The sequence below is a fragment of the Callionymus lyra genome, chromosome 16 (assembly GCF_982586985.1).
Source record: "Callionymus lyra chromosome 16, fCalLyr1.hap1.1, whole genome shotgun sequence".
NCBI lineage: Eukaryota > Metazoa > Chordata > Actinopteri > Syngnathiformes > Callionymidae > Callionymus > Callionymus lyra.
The window spans coordinates 1,861,137-1,887,032 of NC_141833.1; the positions used below are offsets into that span (position 1 = coordinate 1,861,137).

A 25,896-nucleotide genomic window follows, 5' to 3' on the forward strand; every position below is an offset into this window, starting at 1 on the left:
GTGCTCTGTATATTACTTGGTGTCCCAGGTAGGCTAAAACCGACGTTTTGTCCCCCCTGTAACGTCACCTTAGGGATGCCAGGGGGAAATTGCACGGCGTAGGACGGTATGATGCCTCGGGTGCGAGGACGTGTTGGTTTATAGGCTCTACAAGTCAGTTGTCAGTCAAACAGCTTCCAGTTTAAGTGGATTATTTTTAAACAGATTATGTAAAAGCTTGATGAGGCTTCTGTACAAACAAATCATCCAGCGATGCCCTCATTTCAGATGTTTCTCTGGTTAGTGTTCCTGTCAAAATTGAGTCCACCTGTCAAAAGTCTAATAGCTAGCTAACTGTTGCAAACTATGGAAGCACTGTGTGGTCATTTTGAAGATCTTTCACAGAGCTCTAGGACACATGTGGCCAGAGAAAAGGTCCAGGGATCTTCACTACAGCCAGAGGACAGTATCTAGAACATTTTCTCCTCAGGGAAGACAACAGAAACATAGACTCACTAATGAGAAGCAAACAGCTGTGAGGCAAAAGGAGAGAATAAAAGTGAGCAGCTCTGTGGTTCAGTATTCAGGTGCACCACTCAACTGCAGAAACCATGACTCCCAAGTCCTTCCTGATCACAGGTGAGTCCACTCTTCTACTCATCCTCCATCTTCTTATTCCTCCAGAATTCTTTCCAAAGTTTTGTTTTGTTTGTCAAATCCAATCTATGACTTGATAAACAGAAGTCCTTTTGTTTTTGTGGGTGTGGGTCTAGGTCTTAGCTTTATTGTTCTTTAAATCTCTTTATGGAGCAAGACACCAGGAAAGCATATGTTTTCATTCAGATCCACATATTCTGTTAAAAATCAAATATTGCAAACACACTGCAGATTCTTTAAATAAAATGTGTGTTTCTCAGCTCTGGCAGTTGGATTCCTGATCCTCCATGGAACGAGTAAGAAAATCCCTCATGTTTCAATGCATAAAAAGTTTCTTCTCAGTCCTGGTGAGAACCACTGATACCTGCTGCTGACATCAACCTCTGCTTGTGTGTTCAGGGGCTGCACCTGGGGTCAACAGGACACCTAAAGAGTGAGATTTACGTCTTGTTGTCATAGAACCAGATATAAGTGGCAGTTCTGGTCTGATATTGATCCAGTCCCTCTTGTCTTATCTTCTAGAATGACAGATGCAGAAATGGCCGAGCTGGACAAGAAGGTAAGCACCAGATCATTAAGCTGCAGAGATCTTGTGTATTGCGGCTCTCACCTTTATGGTTTTATCCCTGCAGTTAGAAGCAATGACTACAGAGGACATCGAGAAATATCTCAAGAAACAGAAGGCAGACAGTATCAAATGGTTAAACGAAAACCGGGAACCCCTGAAGCAGAAAGTTGATGAATTTGTAGACAAGGCACTTGTAGAGCTGGCCAAGGAGTAAGTGACACTTATCAGACTCCAGCTAAACTCTTTCATGTAAGACCTAAGCTTTTCATGTCCTGCTGAATCTGATTGTCTATTTCGTGTTTTAGACCCACTCCTGAGGACTTAGCTGCTCTGGAGAAGAAAGTGGGTTCCTCTCCTCTTAAGTGTCAAGTGTAAAGTCTTTTCATTAATAATCTGCTCACTTTCCTGCTTTTGTTTCTACAGCTGTCAGACTTCAGTGTTGAAGGGGTGAAGGTGCAGCAATCCAAGTCCAAGGTGGCCATGGAAAAGATTAAGACGTAAGGAGGTCACAGGCAGATCCAAGAGTCTCACTGGTGGCTCTATAATGACCACTAACAAGATTCCAATGTGCATGTGGTCCAAAACCATGTGGTTGAAAAATTCACATCTATGTTTGATTTATCATTGTTCTTTTTTTCAGTTTGATGGAGGAATTGGCCACCATATTCCCTACTCCACCAGCACCTCAATAGAAAATGGTTTATATATGGCTACAAATTCTTCTGTTTGTCGTGAGCAGAAGTTCCTGGACTAGATTCCTTCTAAAAATCTTTTAGTGACGGTTTTCTATGAAGCTTCCCGTTCCAGATTTGACAGTTGATATTATTTCCTGTGTTTAGCTGCTGAAATGTCTCTGTCTGCTGATCTGGCTTCTTCTGATAATTAAACACTTCAACCATCGACATGATCACGTCTTTGACTCTTTCATCAAACATACTCCAGAACACTCGATTTAATTTATGGACAAAGAAAGAAACCCTTATACTGAACTCGATTTTACATCTTATAAACATTTATTAGAGCTTAAGAGGAAGTTGGAGAGAGAGAATGGAGATCCATCATGACATTAGACATCTTCCATGCTAAAGGCTCAACTGCCATATAAAACAGAAAGTGGTACAAAGGATCACGCTGTCTACATTCTCTGGTTGTATGCATAGTTTTTGAGATATTACTGTTTGCGCATATGGCTCCTCATATATTAATCTCAAGCAATTATAACAATTCTCTACCAATGAATATTGTTCATGTTGAACTCTATGTCCATCTCCAACTGGGGTAAACAGAGATCTTTTTACAACTTTTAAATCACCAATAGTCATTTTCACAACACATTACCTGCACTGATGATGAATACTATGGGAGCATTATTCAAAATGATATCAAATTGTGCTTTATTACAGGTTTCATATCAAACAATTGTTCTCAGATCATCACAAATGTCACGAGTAACCATCAGAGTCAATCTACACGACGTTGATGGTCACATCCTCAGCGAAGACTTGTGTGTAGTAGTTTCTGGTCCGAGTCATGGTTCGAGTGACGTCATGCTGACTTGCTCCTGCTCCTAAAATGCTCTGAAGATCCTTCAAAGCCTCACCAGTCAAGCCCATGGTGCATCTTAAAAGAATAAGACAATAAGAATGAGCAGCTGTTCTTGTACTAGTCCTGTTCTTCACTTGCTAAAAAAAACACTTACCTTGCTGTGACGCTGCCATGCGAGACAACTCTTTCAGGGAATCACAACGACTCGACAGAGACTTCCACAGGTGGTTCATCTCTTTCTCAAGAATCTTTCACTTCCTACCGTCTCCTTACTGCCATAACAATGTCGAATCCTCTTTGTCCGAAAGTCAACAGAACCTGGAAAACATTGTATTAATGAAGTCGTATGATTCCGATCATTTGAAGTGTAAAATCTATTGAAAAAGACTCTTCAGTCTGGTACCTACCACCTTGACCGGCACGACCAAGTGTTTCCAACAACAGAAGCCAGAAAACCTTGGCCAGAAGCGTCAGCATGTCAGTGCAGCCTGCCACAGAAATGTATTTATCATTATTACCAAACATGACTATTTTAATGACCAAAGTGTGTATGATGTAACCATCTCACCTGCTTTTGACATGTGTTGACCCCTTCCACCTCCGATGATTAGTCTAGCACCTGATATGCAGCAATCCATCTCACCTAGAAAATAACATAGAATTTCATTTTAGATTATTTCCATGATGGGATGTGCTGTAGGTTTACAAGTTTGTGTTCACTATGTTTACAAATATTACTCACTTACTTCACATTTGAAATCATTTGGCAGGAACCACAGAGAGAAAGGTTTCATGTCAAGCAGGTCTGGAGTTCTGGGCAGTTCTTGCAGGTCACTTCCATGCAAAAACAAAACAAAAACATACTAGTGCTCCCTTTTAAATATAATAAATCAATAAATACAAGCAAGTATACTTGATCATTCAGAGATAAGCTCTCCATGTTTCCTTCATCCATTGTTTTCATCTGGTTTACCACTTTATGCTGGAATTTAAAATACTTTTCATTATATTTTATATATATTAATTCATTTAAAGGAAACTACAACAGATCAGATCCCTCATCCAAAAGGGTTAAAATAAACGTATACTTATATAATTAAATACGATAAATATGTTATCTGTATTATTTTGCGGAAGTGATAAATGAAATCAATATCTTGAATATTAATCAAATAAATCGCCTACCATGACCTACCAATATAGCAAACTTTTTATTGGAATATAAATATATTTTCGTCATTTCAAAATAACAAACAAAATACGTCACGTTACCATGGCAACGACGAGTTAGGCTCGATTCCAATTCTCAGTTTGACCACTACAACTACACCCTACCACTAGGTTTGCGCGTGCCTGCGAAGTGTAGTGGAGTCCCAATTCTACTTTCGGCGTAGTGATAGTGTTCAAGGTAGTGCCAGGTCTCCCTACTAGAGGTAGTGATGTCGGAGGCACACTTCGCAACCGAGTGCTGACGGAGAAGGAACCATGGCGAGCAACCTTGTGCATAAATGTGAGTATTCTTGCTTTAAAACTAGTGTTTCTCATAAAATTCATGTGAAAGCATTGTTTTTGCTGATATTCCATGTTGCTAAAATATAAACACACGGTGAAGATGCTAACGTTAGCAATTGTTTGTTCGTAAACTTGAGTATGCATTATTTCGACGATATTCCATGCTAATAAACGTTTAAAAGTTGTTAACTTTTAACAGTGAAGACGTTAGTTGTTTGTGTATTTCATGTGAAAAGTATTGTTGTTTTTTACACGTAAAAACGATGTTTACTCGACGCTACTTTTAAGCATTCTTTCGATGATATTCCATGCTAAAATACACGTTTAAAAGTTGTTAACTTTTAACAGTGAAGACGTTAGTTGTTTGTGTATTTCATGTGAAAAGTATTGTTGTTTTTTACACGTAAAAACGATGTTTACTCGACGCTACTTTTAAGCATTCTTTCGATGATATTCCATGCTAAAATACACGTTTAAAAGTTGTTAACTTTTAACAGTGAAGACGTTAGTTGTTTGTGTATTTCATGTGAAAAGTATTGTTGTTTTTTACACGTAAAAACGATGTTTACTCGACGCTACTTTTAAGCATTCTTTCGACGATATTCCATGCTAAAATACACGTTTAAAAGTTGTTAACTTTTAACAGTGAAGACGTTAGTTGTTTGTGTATTTCATGTGAAAAGTATTGTTGTTTTTTACACGTAAAAACGATGTTTACTCGACGCTACTTTTAAGCATTCTTTCGATGATATTCCATGCTAAAATACACGTTTAAAAGTTGTTAACTTTTAACAGTGAAGACGTTAGTTGTTTGTGTATTTCATGTGAAAAGTATTGTTGTTTTTTACATGTAAAAACGATGTTTACTCGACGCTACTTTTAAGCATTCTTTCGACGATATTCCATGCTAAAATACACGTTTAAAAGTTGTTAACTTTTAACAGTGAAGACGTTACTTGTTTGTGTATTTCATGTGAAAAGTATTGTTGTTTTTTACACATAAAAACGATGTTTACTCGACGCTACTTTTAAGCATTCTTTCGACGATATTCCATGCTAAAATACACGTTTAAAAGTTGTTAACTTTTAACAGTGAAGACGTTACTTGTTTGTGTATTTCATGTGAAAAGTATTGTTGTTTTTTACACGTAAAAACGATGTTTTTCGACGCTACTTTAAGCATTCTTTCGATGATATTCCATGCTAAAATACACGTTTAAAAGTTGTTAACTTTTAACAGTGAAGACGTTAGTTGTTTGTGTATTTCATGTGAAAAGTATTGTTGTTTTTTACACGTAAAAACTATGTTTTTTGACGCTACTTTAAGCATTCTTTCGACGATATTCCATGCTAATAAACTTTTAAGAGATAACAGTGAAGTTGCTATTTCTTTTTGTATTTAATTAAAGCAAAGTATTTGTGTATGTATTATGTGTATTTTTGTATGTATTATGTGTACTTTTTGTACACTCTTTACTATACACTCTATACTTGGCCATTAAAAATATTTTAAAAAAAAAACATATCCGATATTACACAGGGACGCCAGAGGAAACCAGGAGGCTAATAAATTTCCGCACGGAAAATGAGGACCGGTTCAAGAAGTCCAAGTACACCTCTAAGGCACTATGGATGTGAGTTATGAGTTTAATAATTCATTAGCATGTTCTTTTATTCTGTTGAATCTGTAAGTTTACATTGCTGGTTGTGTCTATTTCAGGGAACTGTTGCGAGAGTTGGGCCTGGAGGAGAAGGTCACGGCCCAACAGGTTTCCAAAAAATGGGAAAACCTGAAAAGAAAATACAAGGTAGTAGTTTCATTCATGACTACTTATAAATACAATAAAAACAAAACTCATGATCGTTATTAGTTCTATATTAATAAAAATGTGTTTGTCCTTTCTCCCTGTGTCTCCATTTCTTTGCATTTGCGGCAGGAACTACGGACACCGAAGACGGGGAGTGGCACGGACAGGGGCGAGACGACTGCTGCCAACTGGCAGTATTTCGACCTAATGCACGAAGTGCTAGGTGGCAGGCCGTCGGTCGACCCCCCCCCGCCTGATAGCCTCGGTCGTTTGTCCCACGGTAATGCTGCTCACTCATAAAAGCAACACTATTGATCATTTTCATTATTTGAATGTCTGGATTATAATTTGTGTTGCCATGTTCTACAGGATGCTGCTGAATCCTCCGAAGCGGGTCCGAGCACCTCCGTAGCTTGCCCCGACACACAACAACGCTCCCCAAGTCACAGCACATCGGGAGTTCGGACACCTCGCCCACACTCCCCAGGTCTGACATCTGGCGCCGGTCCAGCAAGGAGCCCAGCAAGGAGCCCAGGAACACCCATGAGGAAAAGAAAAAGAAATCCTGTTCTGGAATACCTAAAAGAAGCAAACCTGCGCGAGGAACGGCGGTTCTATGAGCAGGCCGCAAAGGAGGACGCACATAATGAAAGAACAGAGGCCCACAATGTCCGATTTGGTAACCTTTTAGAAAGGCTTGTGGACCACATAGTGTCCTGAGTGTTGTGTGGTCGTTGTGTGTTGTTTTTTTATATATTTAATTTGAACACTTTTTGATTTTGCTTGTTTGCTGTGATGTAATGAAGATTTTTTTTTACAATTTCTAGTTCTGTCATTCTTAAATACATATGTACATTCTATTAAATGTTAATATTTATATATTAGTACAATAAATGCAAATACAAATGTTAATATAAACATTTTAATGAGAAACACTTGAAAACTCACAACATTTTAAACTCAAGGAAATTTTGCACAAAAGGGCACAATTTTACTCAGGAACATCTTCAAACATTTGGGCAGCCAGTCTGTCTCTGGCAGCTGACCCAGATGTTTCTTGGCGTGCTTCAGGTTGAGGTTCGGGGAGGACATCTACAATCTCAACCTCTGGCTCAAGTGTGTCCCCATTGTCCAGGCAGATGTTGTGCAAAAAGGCACATGATGCAATTACATCGCAAGCAAATGTAGATTTTACCTCCAGTGCCCTAAACAGAGTTGATCGCCACCTTGTCTTCATCATACCAAAGGCCCTCTCTATAATGCTTCGGCCCCTGACATGATGAAAGTTGAACCGCCGCTGGACTGGCCCATTCACCGGCTCCTTGTAGGGTGGAAGCAGACAGAAGGGGCTCTCCAAACAAGGATACCCACCATCACCCAGAATGATGTAGCCAGGTGGGGGATAGCATCTCGTCCTATAAAATGGGCTGTTTTTCAAGATTCTAGCATCATGAACAGACCCAGGGTAACCAACAAAAATGTCCAGAAACCTGCCACGAGAATCACAAATTGCCTGCATGTTCAGGGAATAAAACCCTTTATAGTTCAGGTAGTCCAATCGGTGCTTCTCTGGTGGTTTGATCCGTATGTGGCTACAATCAATTGCTCCAACCACATTGTTGAATGCAGGACATCTGGACAAATCAGCAAAACCCTGACCAACTGATTGCAGCTCTTCCGGTAATGGAAAGGAAATTATTCTGGTTAAGTTTTCCAAGATGTCCTGTGCCACTCTGTGGATGATTCGATGGACGGTCGTTTTCGGAATACCAAAGATCCTGCACACCACTTTATAGGACAGTCCATGAGCCAGCCAGTAGACGTATACGAGAACCTCTAGATCTTTTCCCCAGCCATGTGACTGATCTTTTCGTAGAAGCCTCTGCAGACTGGTCAGTGCCCTTCTGGTAAGGCGGAAATCATTCCGTAGGTCAGCTTCCACGTTGAACCATAACCGTAGTATGGGCAAGTTGAAGTTGGTTCTGCAGTACACTGAGAGAGAACCAGTCTGAGGAGGAAAATTACACAACATTAGAAATGTGCATCCAAATAAAATAGTTTGAGTAAAAGCTGCTCAAAATATGTTCAAATAACTTCAGGTTTATGTAAGCGAGATGGTAAACCTATTAACGACTGATAAATACAGCTACAATACGCTCTAAACATGGTTTACTACCGTTTGCATACTTGTATTAAAACAACAACAAAGAAGCACGTAAATAGATCGCTTGTATTGACCATTGCTAGCACGTTTAGCATTCCGCATACAATTGTGGTCGTAAAAAGTTCATTAAACTCAACATACACCGATCAACACAGCTACAATACGCTCTAAACATGGTTTACTACCGTTTGCATACTTGTATTAAAACAACAACAAAGAAGCACGTAAATAGATCGCTTGTATTGACCATTGCTAGCACGTTTAGCATTCCGCTTACAATTGTGGTCGTAAAAAGTTCATTAAACTCAACATACACCGATCAACACAGCTACAATACGCTCTAAACATGGTTTACTACCGTTTGCATACTTGTATTAAAACAACAACAAAGAAGCACGTAAATAGATCGCTTGTATTGACCATTGCTAGCACGTTTAGCATTCCGCTTACAATTGTGGTCGTAAAAAGTTCATTAAACTCAACATACACCGATCAATACAGCTACAATACGCTCTAAACATGGTTTACTACCGTTTGCATACTTGTATTAAAACAACAACAAAGAAGCACATAAATAGATCAACCAAATACATACCGTGAAAATTTGAAAAAGCGCTTCGAGGTCTCGATGATATCTACCTCTTTGAAAAGGTCGGCGTCGTCGTCTTGTTGAACTAAAACGTAGACATACAGTCATGAGCAAAGCCAGTGTTGCTGTTGCTGTTAAAGGCATGTTCTCATTCTATTCAGCTCTCAGTCGCTTCTGCTGACGTTTTATTCAGTCAGCGGCAACGATTGATGACGTAACGTAGGGTAGGGTGGGCCCAAATCTGAAGAGTGATGCGAAGGGCCTACCGGGTGGCGAAGTGGTAGTGGTAGTGGTAGTGGTAGTGGTAGTGGTAGTAGTCAAACTGAGAATTGGAATCGAGCCTTAGGCGACGCGTCAAATGTAACCCAGGTCGTTTAAATCCGACGTCGGGGAGTGCTCTGTATATTACTTGGTGTCCCAGGTAGGCTAAAACCGACGTTTTGTCCCCCCTGTAACGTCACCTTAGGGATGCCAGGGGGAAATTGCACGGCGTAGGACGGTATGATGCCTCGGGTGCGAGGACGTATTGGTTTATAGGCTCTACAAGTCAGTTGTCAGTCAAACAGCTTCCAGTTTAAGTGGATTATTTTTAAACAGATTATGTAAAAGCTTGATGAGGCTTCTGTACAAACAAATCATCCAGCGATGCCCTCATTTCAGATGTTTCTCTGGTTAGTGTTCCTGTCAAAATTGAGTCCACCTGTCAAAAGTCTAATAGCTAGCTAACTGTTGCAAACTATGGAAGCACTGTGTGGTCATTTTGAAGATCTTTCACAGAGCTCTAGGACACATGTGGCCAGAGAAAAGGTCCAGGGATCTTCACTACAGCCAGAGGACAGTATCTAGAACATTTTCTCCTCAGGGAAGACAACAGAAACATAGACTCACTAATGAGAAGCAAACAGCTGTGAGGCAAAAGGAGAGAATAAAAGTGAGCAGCTCTGTGGTTCAGTATTCAGGTGCACCACTCAACTGCAGAAACCATGACTCCCAAGTCCTTCCTGATCACAGGTGAGTCCACTCTTCTACTCATCCTCCATCTTCTTATTCCTCCAGAATTCTTTCCAAAGTTTTGTTTTGTTTGTCAAATCCAATCTATGACTTGATAAACAGAAGTCCTTTTGTTTTTGTGGGTGTGGGTCTAGGTCTTAGCTTTATTGTTCTTTAAATCTCTTTATGGAGCAAGACACCAGGAAAGCATATGTTTTCATTCAGATCCACATATTCTGTTAAAAATCAAATATTGCAAACACACTGCAGATTCTTTAAATAAAATGTGTGTTTCTCAGCTCTGGCAGTTGGATTCCTGATCCTCCATGGAACGAGTAAGAAAATCCCTCATGTTTCAATGCATAAAAAGTTTCTTCTCAGTCCTGGTGAGAACCACTGATACCTGCTGCTGACATCAACCTCTGCTTGTGTGTTCAGGGGCTGCACCTGGGGTCAACAGGACACCTAAAGAGTGAGATTTACGTCTTGTTGTCATAGAACCAGATATAAGTGGCAGTTCTGGTCTGATATTGATCCAGTCCCTCTTGTCTTATCTTCTAGAATGACAGATGCAGAAATGGCCGGGCTGGACAAGAAGGTAAGCACCAGATCATTAAGCTGCAGAGATCTTGTGTATTGCGGCTCTCACCTTTATGGTTTTATCCCTGCAGTTAGAAGCAATGACTACAGAGGACATCGAGAAATATCTCAAGAAACAGAAGGCAGACAGTATCAAATGGTTAAACGAAAACCGGGAACCCCTGAAGCAGAAAGTTGATGAATTTGTAGACAAGGCACTTGTAGAGCTGGCCAAGGAGTAAGTGACACTTATCAGACTTCAGCTAAACTCTTTCATGTAAGACCTAAGCTTTTCATGTCCTGCTGAATCTGATTGTCTATTTCGTGTTTTAGACCCACTCCTGAGGACTTAGCTGCTCTGGAGAAGAAAGTGGGTTCCTCTCCTCTTAAGTGTCAAGTGTAAAGTCTTTTCATTAATAATCTGCTCACTTTCCTGCTTTTGTTTCTACAGCTGTCAGACTTCAGTGTTGAAGGGGTGAAGGTGCAGCAGTCCAAGTCCAAGGTGGCCATGGAAAAGATTAAGACGTAAGGAGGTCACAGGCAGATCCAAGAGTCTCACTGGTGGCTCTATAATGACCACTAACAAGATTCCAATGTGCATGTGGTCCAAAACCATGTGGTTGAAAAATTCACATCTATGTTTGATTTATCATTGTTCTTTTTTTCAGTTTGATGGAGGAATTGGCCACCATATTCCCTACTCCACCAGCACCTCAATAGAAAATGGTTTATATATGGCTACAAATCCTTCTGTTTGTCGTGAGCAGAAGTTCCTGGACTAGATTCCTTCTAAAAATCTTTTAGTGACGGTTTTCTATGAAGCTTCCCGTTCCAGATTTGACAGTTGATATTATTTCCTGTGTTTAGCTGCTGAAATGTCTCTGTCTGCTGATCTGGCTTCTTCTGATAATTAAACACTTCAACCATCGACATGATCACGTCTTTGACTCTTTCATCAAACATACTCCAGAACACTCGATTTAATTTATGGACAAAGAAAGAAACCCTTATACTGAACTCGATTTTACATCTTATAAACATTTATTAGAGCTTAAGAGGAAGTTGGAGAGAGAGAATGGAGATCCATCATGACATTAGACATCTTCCATGCTAAAGGCTCAACTGCCATATAAAACAGAAAGTGGTACAAAGGATCACGCTGTCTACATTCTCTGGTTGTATGCATAGTTTTTGAGATATTACTGTTTGCGCATATGGCTCCTCATATATTAATCTCAAGCAATTATAACAATTCTCTACCAATGAATATTGTTCATGTTGAACTCTATGTCCATCTCCAACTGGGGTAAACAGAGATCTTTTTACAACTTTTAAATCACCAATAGTCATTTTCACAACACATTACCTGCACTGATGATGAATACTATGGGAGCATTATTCAAAATGATATCAAATTGTGCTTTATTACAGGTTTCATATCAAACAATTGTTCTCAGATCGTCACAAATGTCACGAGTAACCATCAGAGTCAATCTACACGACGTTGATGGTCACATCCTCAGCGAAGACTTGTGTGTAGTAGTTTCTGGTCCGAGTCATGGTTCGAGTGACGTCATGCTGACTTGCTCCTGCTCCTAAAATGCTCTGAAGATCCTTCAAAGCCTCACCAGTCAAGCCCATGGTGCATCTTAAAAGAATAAGACAATAAGAATGAGCAGCTGTTCTTGTACTAGTCCTGTTCTTCACTTGCTAAAAAAAACACTTACCTTGCTGTGACGCTGCCATGCGAGACAACTCTTTCAGGGAATCACAACGACTCGACAGAGACTTCCACAGGTGGTTCATCTCTTTCTCAAGAATCTTTCACTTCCTACCGTCTCCTTACTGCCATAACAATGTCGAATCCAGAACCTGGAAAACATTGTATTAATGAAGTCGTATGATTCCGATCATTTGAAGTGTAAAATCTATTGAAAAAGACTCTTCAGTCTGGTACCTACCACCTTGACCGGCACGACCAAGTGTTTCCAACAACAGAAGCCAGAAAACCTTGGCCAGAAGCGTCAGCATGTCAGTGCGTCCTGCCACAGAAATGTATTTATCATTATTACCAAACATGACTATTTTAATGACCAAAGTGTGTATGATGTAACCATCTCACCTGCTTTTGACATGTGTTGACCCCTTCCACCTCCGATGATTAGTCTAGCACCTGATATGCAGCAATCCATCTCACCTAGAAAATAACATAGAATTTCATTTTAGATTATTTCCATGATGGGATGTGCTGTAGGTTTACAAGTTTGTGTTCACTATGTTTACAAATATTACTCACTTACTTCACATTTGAAATCATTTGGCAGGAACCACAGAGAGAAAGGTTTCATGTCAAGCAGGTCTGGAGTTCTGGGCAGTTCTTGCAGGTCACTTCCATGCAAAAACAAAACAAAAACATACTAGTGCTCCCTTTTAAATATAATAAATCAATAAATACAAGCAAGTATACTTGATCATTCAGAGATAAGCTCTCCATGTTTCCTTCATCCATTGTTTTCATCTGGTTTACCACTTTATGCTGGAATTTAAAATACTTTTCATTATATTTTATATATATTAATTCATTTAAAGGAAACTACAACAGATCAGATCCCTCATCCAAAAGGGTTAAAATAAACGTATACTTATATAATTAAATACGATAAATATGTTATCTGTATTATTTTTCGGAAGTGATAAATGAAATCAATATCTTGAATATTAATCAAATAAATCGCATACCATGACCTACCAATATAGCAAACTTTTTATTGGAATATAAATATATTTTCGTCATTTCAAAATAACAAACAAAATACGTCACGTTACCATGGCAACGACGAGTTAGGCGACGCGTCAAATGTAACCCAGGTCGTTTAAATCCGACGTCGGGGAGTGCTCTGTATATTACTTGGTGTCCCAGGTAGACTAAAACCGACGTTTTGTCCCCCCTGTAACGTCACCTTAGGGATGCCAGGGGGAAATCGCACGGCGTAGGACGGTATGATGCCTCGGGTGCGAGGACGTGTTGGTTTATAGGCTCTACAAGTCAATTGTCAGTCAAACAGCTTCCAGTTTAAGTGGATTATTTTTAAACAGATTATGTAAAAGCTTGATGAGGCTTCTGTACAAACAAATCATCCAAGTTTTAGCGAACTAGCTCTCTTGTTAACGCACCACAGAAAGTTACATTACACCAGTGCTTCTCAATTATTTGCTGTTAGGCCCCCCCTAAGAAGAAGTAAAAATTCCGCGCCCCCAATTTAACAAATAATTACTTTATTAACACAGTAGAAAAAAATTAAAGAGCATAAATTTAGTGCAAACTGTGAAAGAAAACTTATCAATAAATAATAATTAAATGAAATTGACCAGCAACATTAACTCAGAAGAACAATATATAAAACAATTTGAACTAGCTGATACTGAAAAATAAAGACTATAATCAATAAATAATACATTCAAATTGCTCAGAAAAATCAACTCAGGAGCACAATATATAAAACTATTTGAACCAGAAATATATAAAAAAAACGAAAATGAATAAGACAATGTGCGCTGATTTGTTTCTTGTATCAAAATGAGGAAGTGAGGAAGCTTAATGGCTACAATGAGCACGTTTCGCAGAGCACGGCTTTTCGAAGCGGGGTTTGAAGCATGACACTGCAACTCTCAGCTCGTGCTCAATGTTTAGCTGGGACCTGTACTTGGTCTTCAGTGCAGCAACAGCAGAGAAGCCAGTCTCACAAAGATAGGATGTTGCAAAAGGAAGAAGAATGCTCATAGCCCTCTGCCCTAAGAGTGGATACTGCCTCTCTACACTCAGCCAGAATTCACTCAGTGTCTGTGATGTGAACCTCAGTCTCAATGTGGAGTCAGATGTCATATCAATGAACTGGTCCTCCTCTGCAGAGCTGAAACCAGTTGGAGCTGGCACATTGAAAGGATTGATCACCCAGTCATACTGAGAACTGTTTTCAGGGAAGTACTTTTTAAAGAATCCCATCAGTGATGAAATATGCTCCCTAATACATGGAATCACAGAGGTGGCATCATTGTCACTTGTGTCAACAAAGTCATGCAGATTCTCGAACGAATCAGTGTTTCCTTCATCAAGTCGCCTCCCCCACATTGTAAGCTTTCGAGTGAAAGAGCTGATCTTGTCTGTGACCTGAGGGAGGTGTTTATCTTTCCCTTGAAGCTTTAAATTGAGTTCATTTAGCTTTCCAAATATGTCACTCAGGTAGGCCAGTTTTGCCAGGAATTTCTCATCACCAAATTTTACTGCGAGGTCATACTTGTGCTCCTGCTCCAAAAACATTTGTATCTGCTCCCTGAGCTCAAAAACTCTGGACAAGACCTTTCCTCTTGACAGCCACCTTGCTTCACTATGAAACAGCACAGCTTGGTGTTCAGCTCTCATTTCCTCACAGATAGCAGAGAAGACTCTCGTTTTTAATGGTCTGGTCTTTATAAAATTGATAACACCAACAATATCAGTCATAACCTCACTTAAACCAGAGGGAAGGTGTCTTGGTGCCAGTGCCTCTCTGTGCAAACACAGTGTGTCCACTCAACATTAGGTGAGACCTTCTTGATGAGTGCCCTGAGTCCCTTTCTCATCCCTGCCATGGTCTGTGCACCATCACTGCAAATACTAATGCAGTTCTCCCACTTAAGCCCATTCTCAGTCAGGAAGCAGTCCAGTATTTTGAATGGCTCTTCAGCTGTGGCTCTGTCTCTGACATATTTACAAAAAAGTAGATCCTCACACAGGGAGTTTGACATGTCAAAACGAACATAAGCAATAAACAAACAGTCTTTGTTGCTGTCAGTTGCTTCATCAAACTGTAATGCAAAACGTTTGTCTTTTAGTTGATATACCAGCTGTTCTTTCAGGTCATCAGAAATGTCATGTATACGTCTGGCGACAGTGTCGTTGGACAGAGGGATTGTCTTTAATTTTGCAGCACTTTTGTCATCCAGCATGACAGAGACCATGTCTAATGCTGCAGGCAGTATCAGCTCCTCTGCTATGGTGTGGGGTTTTTTGCATTGAGCAACTTGGTACGCCACCTTGTATGACGCTAACAGTGCTCGCTGGTTTACTGAGGTAGCGCTCAAAAAACGGGACGACTGTTGATGATACTCTGCACGTTTTCGCTGGAAAAACTCAAGCGGCTTATCAGCGTGATTGGGGTGTGTAGTGTGAAGGTGGCGCCTTAGTTTACATGGCTTCATGCTGTCCGCTGCCAATGTTTTCAGACACAGCAAACAGACCGGTCTTTCCTCTTCTCCCACCGTATTAACGGTGAAGCCAAGCGCTACATACGCCTCGTCATACTTCCTCGTCTTGGCTTTCGGGACACATGCCTCGGTATCTCCGTCTTTGTCCGCTACTCTTTTCCTCCCTGTTAGATACTTATCCATTCTATTCTATTCACTGCACTTCCACGGTTTGTTTACTCCACACACTCCTGCTCTGCTCTGTGCTACGGGCTCTTCTTCGGTGCAAAAAGACCCACTCCTCACTGACAACGAGAGCGCCACTGCCACCTACCTTGGTGGATGCGCAATTACACTTTATTCTTATAACGACACGTAAAAAAAAGCATGTTCCCCAGGGTCACTCGCGCCCCCCCTGGCATCGCTCCGCGCCCCCCCAGGTGGGCGCGCCCCCCTATTTGAGAAACACTGCATTACACGCAATGAAACATTATTTCTGAGTCGACTTAAAGCAATAATTACATCTTACCTCAATAGACGAGTGACGCGCACCTGGTTCCGTCAAGTTACTGCACAAACGTGAGGACAAAATGCTATAGATCTTTGTCAACAAGTGTGACGTCAACATCCGGAGGTTTAGCGGAAGTTGCGTGTGCGGCAGTTTTAAAACTTTTTAGCTGACGCTGAAACTTCAGAACTTAACTCGGTCTTTATACAATCACATCTACAATTGTATTCCATGACGCTTTTAAACAAACAAGCACAATATCTCATTTTATTCCTGTGGTGTGACGGCTCTACATTCCTGCACCATCAGTTTATTAGCGTGTGTGACGTCACCTCTACAGGATCGCGATTACTGTTGACAAACGTCACGTAGACGCTCATAATTGCAGCTAAATAAAAATAAAACATATGTCCATAAACGCAATCTCAATGAAAGATTCTATTTTTATAGAAAAGCGCACCGGATTATAAAGAGGATCAAGCGAAATAGCACATCCAGACTTTATTTTACTCATTCATAAAACAATGTCAACAATATGGAGTTGAAACACCTAAAAATATACAATATAGTCACTTTTACAGGACCTTTTAAGCATGTATTAATCCGCGAGAGCCTCTTGACTTCCGCGATGCGTGAACAATCAAAGCTTAAGAAAAAAAAATGAAGCATTTTTTACCAATTTATGGTCGTCGTGTATGACCTCAAAGTGGTTCGAGGTTGTTAAGCACAATCGGGGGTAGAATCGCAGTGTTGACATTAAACATTTCAAGTGCGCTTCATAGTTTTAGAAATACGGTAGCCAAATGACAACAGCGACACGTCACGTCACGTTACCATGGCAACGACGAGTTAGGCGACGCGTCAAATGTAACCCAGGTCGTTTAAATCCGACGTCGGGGAGTGCTCTGTATATTACTTGGTGACCCAGGTAGGCTAAAACCGACGTTTTGTCCCCCCTGTAACGTCACCTTAGGGATGCCAGGGGGAAATTGCACGGCGTAGGACGGTATGATGCCTCGGCTTCTGTACAAACAAATCATCCAGCGATGCCCTCATTTCAGATGTTTCTCTGGTTAGTGTTCCTGTCAAAATTGAGTCCACCTGTCAAAAGTCTAATAGCTGGCTAACTGTTACAAACTATGGAAGCACTGTGTGGTCATTTTGAAGATCTTTCACAGAGCTCTAGGACACATGTGGCCAGAGAAAAGGTCCAGGGATCTTCACTACAGCCAGAGGACAGTATCTAGAACATTTTCTCCTCAGGGAAGACAACAGAAACATAGACTCACTAATGAGAAGCAAACAGCTGTGAGGCAAAAGGAGAGAATAAAAGTGAGCAGCTCTGTGGTTCAGTATTCAGGTGCACCACTCAACTGCAGAAACCATGACTCCCAAGTCCTTCCTGATCACAGGTGAGTCCACTCTTCTACTCATCCTCCATCTTCTTATTCTTCCAGAATTCTTTCCAAAGTTTTGTTTTGTTTGTCAAATCCAATCTATGACTTGATAAACAGAAGTCCTTTTGTTTTTGTGGGTGTGGGTCTAGGTCTTAGCTTTATTGTTCTTTAAATCTCTTTATGGAGCAAGACACCAGGAAAGCATATGTTTTCATTCAGATCCACATATTCTGTTAAAAATCAAATATTGCAAACACACTGTAGATTCTTTAAATAAAATGTGTGTTTCTCAGCTCTGGCAGTTGGATTCCTGCTCCTCCATGGAACGAGTAAGAAAATCCCTCATGTTTCAATGCATAAAAAGTTTCTTCTCAGTCCTGGTGAGAACTAATGATACCTGCTGCTGACATCAACCTCTGCTTGTGTGTTCAGGGGCTGCACCTGGGGTCAACAGGACACCTAAAGAGTGAGATTTACGTCTTGTTGTCATAGAACCAGATATAAGTGGCAGTTCTGGTCTGATATTGATCCAGTCCCTCTTGTCTTATCTTCTAGAATGACAGATGCAGAAATGGCCGAGCTGGACAAGAAGGTAAGCACCAGATCATTAAGCTGCAGAGATCTTGTGTATTGCGGCTCTCACCTTTATGGTTTTATCCCTGCAGTTAGAAGCAATGACTACAGAGGACATCGAGAAATATCTCAAGAAACAGAAGGCAGACAGTATCAAATGGTTAAACGAAAACCGGGAACCCCTGAAGCAGAAAGTTGATGAATTTGTAGACAAGGCACTTGTAGAGCTGGCCAAGGAGTAAGTGACACTTATCAGACTTCAGCTAAACTCTTTCATGTAAGACCTAAGCTTTTCATGTCCTGCTGAATCTGATTGTCTATTTCGTGTTTTAGACCCACTCCTGAGGAATTAGCTGCTCTGGAGAAGAAAGTGGGTTCCTCTCCTCTTAAGTGTCAAGTGTAAAGTCTTTTCATTAATAATCTGCTCACTTTCCTGCTTTTGTTTCTACAGCTGTCAGACTTCAGTGTTGAAGGGGTGAAGGTGCAGCAATCCAAGTCCAAGGTGGCCATGGAAAAGATTAAGACGTAAGGAGGTCACAGGCAGATCCAAGAGTCTCACTGGTGGCTCTATAATGACCACTAACAAGATTCCAATGTGCATGTGGTCCAAAACCATGTGGTTGAAAAATTAACATCTATGTTTGATTTATCATTGTTCTTTTTTTCAGTTTGATGGAGGAATTGGCCACCATTTTCCCTACTCCACCAGCACCTCAATAGAAAATGGTTTATATATGGCTACAAATTCTTCTGTTTGTCGTGAGCAGAAGTTCCTGGACTAGATTCCTTCTAAAAATCTTTTAGTGACGGTTTTCTATGACGCTTCCCGTTCCAGATTTGACAGTTGCTATTATTTGCTGTGTTTAGCTGCTGAAATGTCTCTGTCTGCTGATCTGGCTTCTTCTGATAATTAAACACTTCAACCATCGACATGATCACGTCTTTGACTCTTTCATCAAACATACTCCAGAACACTCGATTTAATTTATGGACAAAGAAAGAAACCCTTATACTGAACTAGATTTTACATCTTATAAACATTTATTAGAGCTTAAGAGGAAGTTGGAGAGAGAGAATGGAGATCCATCATGACACTAGTCATCTTCCATGCTAAAGGCTCAACTGCCATATTAAACAGCAAGTGGTACAAAGGATCACGCTGTCTACATTCTCTGGTTGTATGCATAGTTTTTGAGATATTACTGTTTGCGCATATGGCTCCTCATATATTAATCTCAAGCAATTATAACAATTCTCTACCAATGAATATTGTTCATGTTGAACTCTATGTCCATCTCCAACTGGGGTAAACAGAGATCTTTTTACAACTTATAAATCACCAATAGTCATTTTCACAACACATTACCTGCACTGATGATGAATACTATGGGAGCATTATTCAAAATGATATCAAATTGTGCTTTATTACAGGTTTCATATCAAACAATTGTTCTCAGATCGTCACAAATGTCACGAGTAACCATCAGAGTCAATCTACACGACGTTGTTGGTCACATCCTCAGCGAAGACTTGTGTGTAGTAGTTTCTGGTCCGAGTCATGGTTCGAGTGACGTCATGCTGACTTGCTCCTGCTCCTAAAATGATCTGAAGATCCTTCAAAGCCTCACCAGTCAAGCCCATGGTGCATCTTAAAAGAATAAGACAATAAGAATGAGCAGCTGTACTTGTACTAGTCCTGTTCTTCACTTGCTAAAAAAAACTCTTACCTTGCTGTGACGCTGCCATGCGAGACAACTCTTTCAGGGAATCACAACGACTCGACAGAGACTTCCACAGGTGGTTCATCTCTTTCTCAAGAATCTTTCACTTCCTGCCGTCTCCTTACTGCCATAACAATGTCGAATCCTCTTTGTCTGAAAGTCAACAGAACCTGGAAAACATTGTATTAATGAAGTCGTATGATTCCGATCATTTGAAGTGTAAAATCTATTGAAAAAGACTCTTCAGTCTGGTACCTACCACCTTGACCGGCACGACCAAGTGTTTCCAACAACAGAAGCCAGAAAACCTTGGCCAGAAGCGTCAGCATGTCAGTGCGTCCTGCCACAGAAATGTATTTATCATTATTACCAAACATGACTATTTTAGTAAGTAAGTAAGTAATATTTATTTATATAGCGCTCTTCGAGACCAGGGTCACAAAGCGCTTAAACAATCAAAACAATACTCAAAAAAGTACATACTTTAAAGATCAAGATAATACTGAGAACAACACAGGAGTTCCAGAAATTCAAGGAAAAGCCTGAACAAATAGAAACGTCTTAAGATGTTTCTTAAAGGACTCAGTAGACTCCATCAAGCGCAAAGAGAGAGGAAGATCGTTCCAAAGCTTAGGAGCAACAGCCTGAAAAGATTTCTCTCCTCTGGTCCTGAGCCGTGTGCGTGGAACATAAGTAGATTTTGATCCACAGACCTTAGAGCCCGAGCTGGGGTGTAAGGCTGGATCAGATCAGTGATGTAAGGAGGAGCCTGACCATGAATAGCTCTGAAAGTAAGAACCAGAATTTTAAAGTTGATCCTGAAAGAAACTGGAAGCCAGTGAAGAGTTTTAAGGACCGGAGAGATGTGAGTTCTTCTACTTGAGCGGGTCAGAATTCTCGCTGCAGAGTTCTGAATCAACTGCAGGCGAGACAGCTCCTTCTTGTTAAGACATGAAAACAAACTGTTGCAATAATCCAGACGAGAAGAAACAAACGCATGGATTACAAGCTCCAGATCATGTTCCGACAACATTTTCCTAAATTTAGAGATTTTTCTCAGTTGAAGGAAACAGTTTCTGGTCGGTCTTCTGCAATGTCGAACAAGAGACATGTCTTTATCAAATATAACACCCAGGTTTCTCTGGCTCAGTTTGACAGACTGACCTAAGTCACCCAAGTACTGACTCAACCCTGGAATCTTATCATCAGGAGCAATCACCAGTGTTTCAGTTTTGTCCACATTTAGCTGTAGAGTGTTTTCACTCAGCCATTGTTTGATTTCTAGCAAACAATTGACTAAGCTGTTCAGCCTCTGGGGCTCATTTGGATCAAAAGAGCAGTAGAGCTGGATGTCATCAGCAAAAATGTGATAAGAAACATCTGGAAATCTCTGAATGATTTTACCGAGGGGAATCAAGTACAGCAAAAACAATAAAGGACCCAGAACAGAACCTTGAGGGACTCCACACAACAGATCTGCCGATTCAGACCTCATTTGATTGGCAGATACACTAAAACTGCGCCCAGAAAGGTAAGATGAGAACCATTCTAACACAGACCCAGACAGTCCCACTTCATCCCTCAGTCTTCTCAGCAGGATCTGGTGATCAACTGTGTCAAAGGCTGAGGACAGATCCAAGAGAAACAGAACAGTGAATTTACCAGAGTCAGCCGACATCATGATGTCACTGGACACTTTCAATAAAGCTGTCTCCGTAGAGTGATGTTTACGGAAGCCAGACTGAAACTTCTCATGGATGTCGCTCTGATCCAGGAACAAAGACAGCTGCTCAGACACCACCTTCTCCAAGATCTTGGACAAGAAAGGGGGCTTAGAAATAGGCCTGAAATTACTGAGGTCAGTTGGGTCTAAGCCTGGTTTTTTGAGCAGAGGCTCCACAATGGCATGTTTAAATGCATTGGGAAAAACCCCTGTGGAAAGGGAGAGGTTCACCATATTGGTAACCCAGGGGCCAATTACATCAAATACTTTGATAAAAAGCCTACACAGAAGGACGTCATCTGAGCAAGAGGAGGGTTTCATCTTGTTCACTAGTGCTGAAATATCACCCAAAGATACAGCAGTGAAGGAGGACCAAGAGGAGGAGAGGGGCTCAGAGACAGTAGGGGTTCCAAACAAAGGGGGAGAGATTTTCTCTTTGATCAATTTAATTTTGTCAATGAAAAATCTCAACAATGCATTGCTGTCAGCTTCACAGAAGACAGGCGTGATTTGAGGAGCAGGAGACACGAGAGAATTAATCGTGTCAAACAAAACTTTGGGGTTTTTCCTATTTGCTGCTACCAGTTTTCTGATGTAATCAGATCTAGCAGTTTCTACCATCTCATTGTAAGAAGTCATCAGATCCCTGAGGTGAAGTCTATGCACCTCAAGTTTAGTGGACTTCCAGAGACGCTCAGTCTTTCGACAAAGTCTCTTCAGACTCAGGAGATCTTCATTTGTCCAAGGGCACCGTTTTTTCTGAATTTTCAAGTTCGATTTAACAGGTGCCACTTGATCCAGTATTTCAACACAATGATCAGTGAAACAGTGAATCAAACTGTCCACGTCTGGGCAGTCATCAAAGGAAAGACGGTCAAACATAGCAGAAAAACTGTCTGCACCTTTTTAAGCATGTATTAATCCGCGAGAGCCTCTTGACTTCCGCGATGCGTGAACAATCAAACTTAAGAAAAAAAAAATGAAGCATTTTTTACCAATTTATGGTCGTCGTGTATGACCTCAAAGTGGTTCGAGGTTGTTAAGCACAATCGGGGGTAGAATCGCAGTGTTGACATTAAACATTTCAAGTGCGCTTCATAGTTTTAGAATTACGGTAGCCAAATGACAACAGCGACACGTCACGTCACGTTACCATGGCAACGACGAGTTAGGCGACGCGTCAAATGTAACCCAGGTCGTTTAAATCCGACGTCGGGGAGTGCTCTGTATATTACTTGGTGACCCAGGTAGGCTAAAACCGACGTTTTGTCCCCCCTGTAACGTCACCTTAGGGATGCCAGGGGGAAATTGCACGGCGTAGGACGGTATGATGCCTCGGGTGCGAGGACGTGTTGGTTTATAGGCTCTACAAGTCAGTTGTCAGTCAAACAGCTTCCAGTTTAAGTGGATTATTTTTAAACAGATTATGTAAAAGCTTGATGAGGCTTCTGTACAAACAAATCATCCAGCGATGCCCTCATTTCAGATGTTTCTCTGGTTAGTGTTCCTGTCAAAATTGAGTCCACCTGTCAAAAGTCTAATAGCTAGCTAACTGTTGCAAACTATGGAAGCACTGTGTGGTCATTTTGAAGATCTTTCACAGAGCTCTAGGACACATGTGGCCAGAGAAAAGGTCCAGGGATCTTCACTACAGCCAGAGGACAGTATCTAGAACATTTTCTCCTCAGGGAAGACAACAGAAACATAGACTCACTAATGAGAAGCAAACAGCTGTGAGGCAAAAGGAGAGAATAAAAGTGAGCAGCTCTGTGGTTCAGTATTCAGGTGCACCACTCAACTGCAGAAACCATGACTCCCAAGTCCTTCCTGATCACAGGTGAGTCCACTCTTCTACTCATCCTCCATCTTCTTATTCCTCCAGAATTCTTTCCAAAGTTTTGTTTTGTTTGTCAAATCCAATCTATGACTTGATAAACAGAAGTCCTTTTGTTTTTGTGGGTGTGGGTCTAGGTCTTAGCTTTATTGTTCTTTACATCTCTTTATGGAGCAAGACACCAGGAAAGCATATGTTTTCATTCAGATCCACATATTCTGTTCAAAAACAAATATTGCAAACACACTGCAGATTCTTTAAATAAAATGTGTGTTTCTCAGCTCTGGCAGTTGGATTCCTGCTCCTCCATGGAACGAGTAAGAAAATCCCTCATGTTTCAATGCATAAAAAGTTTCTTCTCAGTCCTGGTGAGAACCACTGATACCTGCTGCTGACATCAACCTCTGCTTGTGTGTTCAGGGGCTGCACCTGGGGTCAACAGGACACCTAAAGAGTGAGATTTACGTCTTGTTGTCATAGAACCAGATATAAGTGGCAGTTCTGGTCTGATATTGATCCAGTCCCTCTTGTCTTATCTTCTAGAATGACAGATGCAGAAATGGCCGAGCTGGACAAGAAGGTAAGCACCAGATCATTAAGCTGCAGAGATCTTGTGTATTGCGGCTCTCACCTTTATGGTTTTATCCCTGCAGTTAGAAGCAATGACTACAGAGGACATCGAGAAATATCTCAAGAAACAGAAGGCAGACAGTATCAAATGGTTAAACGAAAACCGGGAACCCCTGAAGCAGAAAGTTGATGAATTTGTAGACAAGGCACTTTTAGAGCTGGCCAAGGAGTAAGTGACACTTATCAGACTTCAGCTAAACTCTTTCATGTAAGACCTAAGCTTTTCATGTCCTGCTGAATCTGATTGTCTATTTCGTGTTTTAGACCCACTCCTAAGGAATTAGCTGCTCTGGAGAAGAAAGTGGGTTCCTCTCCTCTTAAGTGTCAAGTGTAAAGTCTTTTCATTAATAATCTGCTCACTTTCCTGCTTTTGTTTCTACAGCTGTCAGACTTCAGTGTTGAAGGGGTGAAGGTGCAGCAATCCAAGTCCAAGGTGGCCATGGAAAAGATTAAGACGTAAGGAGGTCACAGGCAGATCCAAGAGTCTCACTGGTGGCTCTATAATGACCACTAACAAGATTCCAATGTGCATGTGGTCCAAAACCATGTGGTTGAAAAATTAACATCTATGTTTGATTTATCATTGTTCTTTTTTTCAGTTTGATGGAGGAATTGGCCACCATTTTCCCCACTCCACCAGCACCTCAATAGAAAATGGTTTATATATGGCTACAAATTCTTCTGTTTGTCGTGAGCAGAAGTTCCTGGACTAGATTCCTTCTAAAAATCTTTTAGTGACGGTTTTCTATGAAGCTTCCCGTTCCAGATTTGACAGTTGCTATTATTTGCTGTGTTTAGCTGCTGAAATGTCTGTCTGCTGATCTGGCTTCTTCTGATAATTAAACACTTCAACCATCGACATGATCACGTCTTTGACTCTTTCATCAAACATACTCCAGAACACTCGATTTAATTTATGGACAAAGTAAGAAACCCTTATACTGAACTAGATTTTACATCTTATAAACATTTATTAGAGCTTAAGAGGAAGTTGGAGAGAGAGAATGGAGATCCATCATGACACTAGACATCTTCCATGCTAAAGGCTCAACTGCCATATAAAACAGAAAGTGGTACAAAGGATCACGCTGTCTACATTCTCTGGTTGTATGCATAGTTTTTGAGATATTACCGTTTGCGCATATGGCTCCTCATATATTAATCTCAAGCAATTATAACAATTCTCTACCAATGAATATTGTTCATGTTGAACTCTATGTCCATCTCCAACTGGGGTAAACAGAGATCTTTTTACAACTTTTAAATCACCAATAGTCATTTTCACAACACATTACCTGCACTGATGATGAATACTATGGGAGCATTATTCAAAATGATATCAAATTGTGCTTTATTACAGGTTTCATATCAAACAATTGTTCTCAGATCGTCACAAATGTCACGAGTAACCATCAGAGTCAATCTACACGACGTTGATGGTCACATCCTCAGCGAAGACTTGTGTGTAGTAGTTTCTGGTCCGAGTGACGTCATGCTGACTTGCTCCTGCTCCTAAAATGCTCGTAAGATCCTTCAAAGCCTCACCAGTCAAGCCCATGGTGCATCTTAAAAGAATAAGACAATAAGAATGAGCAGCTGTACTTGTACTAGTCCTGTTCTTCACTTGCTAAAAAAAACTCTTACCTACCTGCCATGCGAGACAACTCTTTCAGGGAATCACAACGACTCGACAGACTTCCACAGGTGGTTCATCTCTTTCTCAAGAATCTTTCACTTCCTGCCGTCTCCTTACTGCCATAACAATGTTGAATCCTCTTTGTCCGAAAGTCAACAGAACCTGGAAAACATTGTATTAATGAAGTCGTATGATTCCGATCATTTGAAGTGTAAAATCTATTGAAAAAGACTCTTCAGTCTGGTACCTACCACCTTGAC

The 25,896-nt window shown here is 40.7% G+C and overlaps 1 protein-coding gene across 1 annotated transcript; it reads left to right on the top strand.

Annotated features, from left to right (window-relative positions):
* The first annotated feature begins 9,795 nt into the window (after positions 1-9,795).
* LOC148063175 (uncharacterized) lies at positions 9,796-11,129 on the top strand. Its single transcript, XM_087811857.1, has 8 exons — positions 9,796-9,833; positions 10,112-10,147; positions 10,251-10,284; positions 10,374-10,410; positions 10,484-10,629; positions 10,725-10,761; positions 10,843-10,916; positions 11,060-11,129. The coding sequence occupies exons 1-8, from the start codon at positions 9,806-9,808 to the stop codon at positions 11,109-11,111; spliced, it is 444 nt and encodes a 147-aa protein (XP_087667983.1). The 5' UTR covers positions 9,796-9,805; the 3' UTR covers positions 11,112-11,129.
* The last annotated feature ends 14,767 nt before the right edge of the window (positions 11,130-25,896 follow it).

Excerpts from the sequence above, each read along its gene's own strand:
- LOC148063175 (XM_087811857.1), top strand. The coding sequence starts at position 9,806 with ATGACTCCCAAGTCCTTCCTGATCACAG. Across the intron at positions 9,834-10,111 it reads CAAGTCCTTCCTGATCACAG|CTCTGGCAGTTGGATTCCTG; the intron begins GTGAGTCCACTC and ends TGTGTTTCTCAG. Across the intron at positions 10,917-11,059 it reads GCCATGGAAAAGATTAAGAC|TTTGATGGAGGAATTGGCCA; the intron begins GTAAGGAGGTCA and ends TCTTTTTTTCAG.